An 8,285-nucleotide genomic window follows, 5' to 3' on the forward strand; every position below is an offset into this window, starting at 1 on the left:
CAGGTGCTGTGGGAGGGATTACCTTGTTTGTGGCAGTCTGGGCTGGGGGTGTGTTTGTGTGAAAATCTGCAAGGTGATATTTGCTCCTCCCAGACTTCTTATGGGACATGCACGCATGCAAGCAAATATGTAAAAGAAAACCCACTTCAGGTGTGTTGCATTGCTCCAAAGGAGTGTAAGAAAGGAAAACACCAGTTACATAATAGAAGTATTCTCAAGAAGGAATTGTTTAATCACAAACACCTTTCAGTCTTAATAAAACTAAATTAGATCTTCTCTAACAGATCAGCATTTTATCCACAGTTGTTATACACACAAAAAAAGAGAAAAAAGTAGATTATCGTTTTAAAATGTAGCATTGCTATTATAAAAGAAAGGCTGGATGTTCTGCTGGTACAGCTTCTCCCTCACAGTTTAGCATTAAACTGTGTCAGCATCTTCTCTAGCTTCAATGCTAGTGCCATGTTACCTTTAATCCTTAATTTTCCTGACATGAAGGCCATGGTTGGCTTTAGTTTACCTAAAAAGACGACACAGAATCATCAGGAAAAGGAAAGGAACTGGAGATTGCGATATCATATAGTAGTTACTTTGCTACCAAGTTCTACTGTAAAAGCATCAGAAAAGAGGTTCAACAGGTTGACTGGATGCTTTCTGAAGCTACACTCTGAAAAGTTCAATAGCTACTGAACAAAGCAGTAGATATTTTTATTATAAAATCATTTTATATATGGACTCACAGAGTGACTTACGTTGGAAGGGAATTTAAAGGCCATGCACTTCCAGCTACAGCTCATCCAATTCCAAGACCACAAAGAGAGGTGAGCCTGTCAGCTCATCCATCAGCAAGATGTTTCCTGCCACCAGCAGCTGCCTCAGTTCTGCCAAACCCGTTTGTTACTCACCAGTGAACATCTTCACAAAGTCGCCACTCGACATGCTCATCACAACATCAGCTGCTGCAGGAGGCTTCCCAAACCCAGCACTCCCACTGCTGGTTTTCAGGTCAAGGTACCAAGTGCCTCCTTCATCACCTGAGTGGAACAGGGAGAACCTGTGGCAGCACCACAAGGACTGATGTGCCCTGCCCTTTGCTACCCCCGCCTGCTTTTCTCTCCCATCTTCGTGCTAGACATGCTGGAGGTGCTGTGCCAGAAGCTGCCCCGCGCTCTCTGTGCAGACAAGGTCAGCCCCAGCAGATGCCCCACAGTGCCACAGTGTCAGGGAACAAGGCAGTGGCTGCTGGTGGAGCTGGAGGCAGCAGGGGTTTGGAACAGAACTACCATGCTGACCCTGTGCAGCACGGCCAGCAGGGTGACACAGCAGAAATGAAACACCAGGAAAACACACCACAGTCCCCAAAAGAGCAGCACATGCTGCTGATGCAGAAAGCATCTCCCTGTGACAACAGCAGCGGGGTAAATCCCACATGTGCTGAAGTTGGCTCTGAAAGGCAGCATCTTATAGAGCACACCCAAAGATGTCCCTGTTCCTAGACCAGTTATAAAAGACAAGTATTTACATGTGAAAATACAGACTGACTCTTGCTAGAAAAGTGAGCATTTGAGAATTTTACAAGTGATGGTCTTACCTGACAATTCAAACTGAAAGACGCCCTGCGTGGATTTCACTATTTCTTTATTGAGTTCTCCCTGAATAACTCTGAATGTTTCTGCAACAGGCCCCGCTGAAGCTGATTCTTTATTAAGCTTGGCTCCACCTGATGCCTGTGAAGCACCTAAAAGAAACAGATGGATTCTCTGTAAAATGCTGGAACGCTCTATCTCACTTATCTTTCTAAGAATATATATGTTTTCAGCAGTTCTTCTGCAAAAGCTTCTAAGGTGTGAATCAATTCACTACTTTAATCAGCAACTTTCTACACTGCAGTGAATGTGCTCATTTAACATTAAGAAAGAGCATTTGCAATTTATAAGGCATGTAATGCTTAGCAGCCCCTAAAAGCCATGCAGAAGGTCAGTGTATCAGGAAATAATTATTCTACTCAGTGAATTGCTACTGTGTTGGAGATCTGGGCAGTTGGCAGTATCAGTTCCTGGCAGAAAAGTCTAAGTGCGCACTCACAAATAGTATTTTCAAGGGAACTGGGCTCTTTTCAAACTTAGCCTCTTTCTTTCCTATATTTGTTTTGGCACTCCTATAAAACATATTCAGTATTCCTATTTGCCCTCCAATAGAAACATCACTATTCTGAAAAAGTGAACCTGATGCTTTTGTAAAAAAACAACTTCTCTATTTCATCTTGTAGACATTCACATCATGTACGACTGTGAGAACTTCATGTAGGAATAGAAGCTTCTCAAGTTCTCACACTGCAAGAAAGATGTAACACTCCTGCAAAATATGCTGATTGCTTGTGATTTTTTTACAGCAATATTTACTCATAATCTTCATACCACTTAACTCTGGTGGTAAAAAGCAAAAAGGTTGTTCAAAACAAGGTGCTGATTATGAACTGTGAAAGTTGCAGACACTAAAGTCACTTCCATAAATCAAACAGCCCAAATACAAGAGATTTTGCCACATAGCTTGAATGTAGTCCAAAAGTAACTTGAAATAGAGGAGGCATTCATTATCATCACAAATAATCGGCATGTACATGCAGAGGTTGCCCTTCCACGGCCTTCTGATTATGTGGCTGTCATGTCAGTTTCAGCATCCAAGAAGAAGTCAGGCATCAGGGGGTGACCTAAAGGGGAGTTGAACAATAACAGTAAGCCCAAGTAAGGGTGAACAGCACAAACAGGAATCCATTCTGAAGGCAACAGCACCTCAATTTACCAGTAAATGAACTACAGGTTGAAAGAAGACGAGGTGACATGTTTAGGTTCTGGTACATTTAAAATCAGACCCAGAAGCCTCTTACAAATTCAGTCAGAAACATCTGAAGATGAAGAAACACTATCTCACTATTTGGTAAATAGTAATACATGCGCTTGTGGTGCAGGTCTATTTTCTTTTTGCTAATGGGTTTTAAAAATATATATATATATATATTTATATATATATTAATATATATAGGCATTGATTATTAGAGCCTCAGTGGACTATTATGTGCTTTCCCAGAATCCACATTCTCAAACGTGAGGCAAAGCATCTTTTGACTGAGTCAAAGGAATATATCCATATTCCCCATATGGCCTTCCTTCCTTCGCAAACTTCTCATTTTAAAGATCTCTTTTACCTGGTGCAATTGCATAGACATCAAAATCCTTAACGCCTTCTTCTCTCAGTAGAACTTCATCAATAATGAAGTTTCCAGTGAAAGTTTTCGGCTTTGTTAAAATGCAATATGCAGCATCTGCAATTATGTCAGTTTTTCTGCACTGCTTCTCTATTCCGGATCCTCCCAGCATATCCATAGCAGCTGTATGTATGGCTGGAAAATTCAGAGGACAGGAAATTACAAGTTTAACACTAATGACATCACATACTCATCTCTTTGGCAAATGCATAAACTTTATTCTCCTCTCACATGAAAGTAAATCATGAGAAGACTAAACTGTGAAATACCATCAACCAGCGAAGAATGGTCAACCAGCAAACAATCCTCAAAGTGTAAAGATTCCCTTACTTGAAAAGTATTAAAGGAACCAAAAGAGGAATAAAGGGAAGAACTCCTTGTAATATTCATATTATTCAATGCTTCTATCAATACTTTCCACACAAAGACTTCCTCTGGCTTTATTCAGGACATGAAAAACTAACAGGACAACTATCTTTCTCAAAGTGAATGTGCATCAGCAATTAACATTTTCTGCAGCCATTACCATACTGAAAATCTCAATTTTAGCCCCACAATAACTTGTGAGATAACAAAGTGACTCTAAGTTAAAGACGAGAAACCCAATAGCACAAACTCAAACTTTTCCTGGCTTATGCTCCTCTACTTTCACATTACAGCCAATTATTATTGTTCTAAATATAGCAAAACTATGGGCAAAGACTGATATGAAAAACCATCTACTGTCCTGCAATCTGCACATCCTTCCATCTATTTCATACAAAGTGCTGCTGGTTTTCCATTAATTCATACATACAGCATCTTCCACTTTGACCCTGCAGTACCTCTACTACTCATTCACACTCTTACAGCCTTTTGGCAGGCTACCTCTTTCACTTTTAGTTAAATCGAGAGCTCATAACATCTCACTATCAGCATATTTTCTTGTTTCAAGGAGCTGGATGAACCAATAGAACCATACTAGCACAGTGTTAATCTCCAGCATTGAAGCTGATCACATATATATGATGTTCTTTAAATTAAAAACTTTGTAATTGTAATGTAGATACTACAGAAGTCACCTCTCTCACTCTCTAAAGTAGTTAACTTTTGTTTTGGCAGATAAACCTTTCAAAACAACATTTTTCTTCCTAGACTGAACATTACAAACTTTTATACTTCAGAACATGAACAGTTTTCATCAAGGAAACACTGATACATACAAATTTTGAAAGCTCACTTGCTGCTTCTAATGCTTTCAAGACACTGGTCTCTTTGTTCAGCAGCTACCAAACCTTCAACAGCAGCCCTGGTCCTCACTGACCCATGGACAATAAACTGGAGCTAGTATAAGATGGGCACACCAAGTTATTTTTCTGCTATGCGGCCCTTCAGTGTGCTGTGACTTGCAAGAAGTGTTGGATGGTTGTGTGAAAAAGCAATTGATTTCCCACTCAGCCAAAACTTTTTTTTTTTTACATCTACAGAGGTACATATCTTGTCAGCTTCATCTATTTCCTGGCAATCTAACTAGCTGGGGATTCTAAATATTGACATAAATGTCCAATACTACTCAGGGATGGTGTGCAAACCAAAGTTTGAGTCATGTTGAAAGGAGCAGTGACAAGACAGGAGAAAAAGCAGAATGTGCTCAGGCTGAAGGCAAGTTTAAGTGAAAACAGGAAGGCAACAGTGAGAACTAGGAAAGAAAGCCAATACCCACACAACATCTTTGATCACAAAAAAATACACAGAAGTGCTCGGTGTTCTGAATCAGTCCTAAATAAGACCACCTGTATAGGACAAAACACAACAATTCAAAATAATCACCTGTTTTAGGCCATAAAGCATTGACAGCAACTTCTCCTTTAAATTCTTCTGCCATTCCCAAGACACACATGGACATGCCATATTTACAAATTGTGTAGGCTACAAAAAGCACACAAAAATCCCATATTTAGTAGGATACATATTTAGTCTACACATAGAATTTTACTTTAGAAGGATGTAAGTCACGGAAAAATCAACTTTCTGGGGTCAAAGCATCATCTTCCTAGAGTACAGAAACTCTCCCAGCTCCTACCACCCCCTTCAGATACAAACTGACCCTTTTACATGAGTATTGAATTGGGGAGGGAAAAAAAAAAGGAAAAAAGCACGTTGTAAATCCTTTTTGTATACTCTGAGAAGGGGATGTTGCAGAGAAGGAACATGGACCTGCAAGAGGAGTTTAACCATGTTCCAAGTGTTGAAGTTTAAAAGATAATCCACAGGTTTAAGATGAGCAACATATGTTCTAGCCCAAAGACGCAATTGGGGCCTCCTTCACTCCTCAAAGATAATTTCTATTTAAAAAGACAGCAATGAGCTTTATTGCTATCAAATCAAATGTGGAAGCATAGAGAAAAAAAGATTTTGCCTTCCTATCTCTATTGGGAATAGAAAACATGGTGTAGTATTAAGAAATCCTATGAAAAACTCTTAACTCTTACCTGCAGAACCTTCTTGGAAATATAAGCCTTTCACCACCACTGAAGACTTTTTGTACAATAATCCAAGGCTGCCCACAACAGAACTGCTGCATTCTCCAAAAGCAGAAAAGGAGTGACTTCTAAAAACAACAAAACCAACCAATTCTAACGTTTTGATACTCAGTGCAGCTCTCTGTAATTTAATTCTTTTGGCCCTCTGAACACAGAGGACCAGTAGCTCAACACGCTGTAAAGGCAAAGTCCAGGATCACAATCCCAATGCAGGGTGCCAAAGACAAGAGCCAAAAATCAGATTTTCAAAAATGACCATGATTTTCCTTAAGGCTTTCACAGTAAAACTCAGTTTGCAAGTAACTGCATTTAACCCAATAAATCCCCACAAGTCTGTCCAACCAACCAGCAGGCTGACACAGCTGTGCAAACGACTTGTGACTGAGCCCCTGTGTACAAAGGTGTCACACAGAGTGGAAGCACCAGTGAGATAAAAAGGAACTGGGAATATTGCATGAGCATTTCAGCACAGTGTGAGGAGAACCAAAGTTCACCTGCAACTGAGACTTGCAAGGGAAGCCAGTGGCAACTTGTTTATCTGCTATAATGTGGGTAGGAAGAGCATGAACAAGGAAAAGGCGTTGCTGAGTGGCATAGGTGATTCAGTGAGAGCAGACACTGGTAGTGCCTTGCTTAGGAACATGGTTTACCAGGACATGAGAAACTAGCCATAGATGAGAGGTAATCTTAGAACTTGGAAGGTTGGAAAAGACAATATAGTCCAACCTTCAACCCACCCCCACTATGGCCACTAAACCATGTCCTTCAGTGCCACATCTAAACCCTTCCTGAACATCACCAGGGATGGTGACTTCACCACTTCCCTGGGCAGCATGTTCCAATGCATCATCAATCTCAGTAGGTAAAATCAAGCCTGGTGAACCTGATTGACTTCTGTGATAGAATGAAAGGATTTGAGGCCAAAGTGATAACAGCTGACACCATTCACATTAGCAAGGCTTTCATTACCATCTCTCAAAATACTTTTGTATCCAAGTAAATACATAATAGTCTGGATGGTTGAACAGCCTAAGGGGTAAGAGAAATGTTAACTGGACAGGTTCAGGGAGTTAGAATCATGCAGGTGGGCTCCTTTTGCAGCAGGCACGGCCGCAACCAGGGCAGCCCACAGGCTGCACCGTGGGCGCTTTCTGCACTCGTACAGGATCTCATGACTACTGCTTGCAACACACGGGAACGAATAAGGTCAACGTATGTCCCCGTTCATTAGCAGCGCAGAAATAACGCCGCAGCAGTCACTCAATTCAGATTCCACAGCACACCCACAGCCGCACTTTGCCCTCCGGACGTGCACACAGCTCGGCCCGTGAGCAAACAGCACCGAGCGGGACTCCGGGTCCGACCCAGCCGCTCCGGGGCCACCGTGCCCGGCCGCGGCCTCCACCCCGCGTCCCATCGCCCTCAAGGGGCTGCGGAGCACGCGTCTGTCCCTCCGCCCGGCCCCGGCCCCGGCCCCGGCCCCGGCCCCGGCCCCAGCTCTGCCCCGGCAGCTCCTGTGGCTCGGAGCTCGCGGCCCCGCCGAAGGAAGGAGGAAAGCCCAGGTCGCCTTACCCAGTGTTGGGCAGCATGGCGGCACGGCCATGGGGCGGCTGTCGGCTCGGCACGGGACGCGCTCCCCGCTCACACCGCCCTCCGCGCAGCCGCGGCCCGGGGAGCCGGGCGGAGCCAGGGCCGAGCGGGGCGGGATGAGGGGCGGGTGATGGAAGTATCGGGATGAGTTCCCTGCGGGAGTACACCTCGTTCAACCAAGCCAAAGCCTTGCACGTTTTCACTGACAAAATTAAAATCGCATCTGAGATCTCGCCCTCAAGGAAAGGACTGAATGACCAAACTGAAGTGACAACTGAAACGATTTATTATTGAAACAACCTGTCCTTATAACTATCGGTCTATCCACTACCACCTCGGGCCACTATGCGGGCGCCGACATGACCCCACTGCAGGGCGCTCACTCGTCATCTTCATCACTGTCATCTTCATCGGTGCGCAGCCAGCAGCCTTCCTCTACCCAGACAGAGCTGGTGAAAGGTGGGCGCTGCGGGTCCTCCCAAGGCTCCCACTCCTCTGGCATCACCGTGACTTCATGCTGTATGTTCACAGTGAGCGATAAGGAGTGGAAAAGCAGGCCGGCCTCAGGAGCACGCTGCTCTTGCTCTCTTGGGTGCCAGGGAAGTTCCTGCAGTGCTGGGTTGCGTGGCAAGCTGTCTCCCATGTAAGATGAAGCGGTGAACGACAAGGAAGTAGAAATGTCTCCAGGGCTCCAGCTGCTGTTTGGCGGCAGCAGGGACGGGTCCAGAGGCTGGTTCATTCCCCAAGCTGCTGCAGCACACATTGGCCGGCTGTGAGAGGCTCGAGCTCGGCGTCGGCTGCGGTTTCTCCTTCGGCGCTTGGGAGGCCGGGGTCCCCTGGCTGCAGCCGCCTGGGTGCCGGCTGCCGGACCCGCTGCCTGCAGGCAGCCCCTGCGGGAGCAGGAGCAG

The 8,285-nt window shown here is 44.4% G+C and overlaps 1 protein-coding gene across 1 annotated transcript; it reads right to left on the reverse strand.

Moving 5' to 3' along the window:
• Nucleotides 1–209: 209 nt before the first annotated feature.
• On the reverse strand, nucleotides 210–7,450 carry LOC146757294 (hydroxysteroid dehydrogenase-like protein 2). The gene is made up of 7 exons (XM_085523247.1): nucleotides 7,360–7,450; nucleotides 5,737–5,855; nucleotides 5,075–5,173; nucleotides 3,206–3,400; nucleotides 1,592–2,710; nucleotides 906–1,034; nucleotides 210–520 (listed from the first exon to the last, which is right to left on the reverse strand). Exons 1-5 carry the CDS (start codon nucleotides 7,374–7,376, stop codon nucleotides 2,652–2,654), a joined length of 489 nt encoding a protein of 162 aa, XP_085379373.1. The 5' UTR covers nucleotides 7,377–7,450; the 3' UTR covers nucleotides 210–520; nucleotides 906–1,034; nucleotides 1,592–2,651.
• Between the last annotated feature and the right edge of the window lie 835 nt (nucleotides 7,451–8,285).

This window comes from Coturnix japonica, chromosome 23 (genome assembly GCF_054131305.1).
Source record: "Coturnix japonica strain WE chromosome 23, WE-NBRP24, whole genome shotgun sequence".
NCBI classification, from domain to species: Eukaryota; Metazoa; Chordata; class Aves; order Galliformes; family Phasianidae; genus Coturnix; species Coturnix japonica.

What these genes read in the sequence shown, in the direction of transcription:
- LOC146757294 (XM_085523247.1), bottom strand. An exon ending in TGCTTTATGGCCTAAAACAG is followed by an intron (nt 3,401 to 5,074) that starts GTGATTATTTTG and finishes TGAATTTTCCAG; the next exon opens with CCATACATACAGCTGCTATG. An exon ending in TGTCTATGCAATTGCACCAG is followed by an intron (nt 2,711 to 3,205) that starts GTAAAAGAGATC and finishes ACTCCCCTTTAG; the next exon opens with GTCACCCCCTGATGCCTGAC.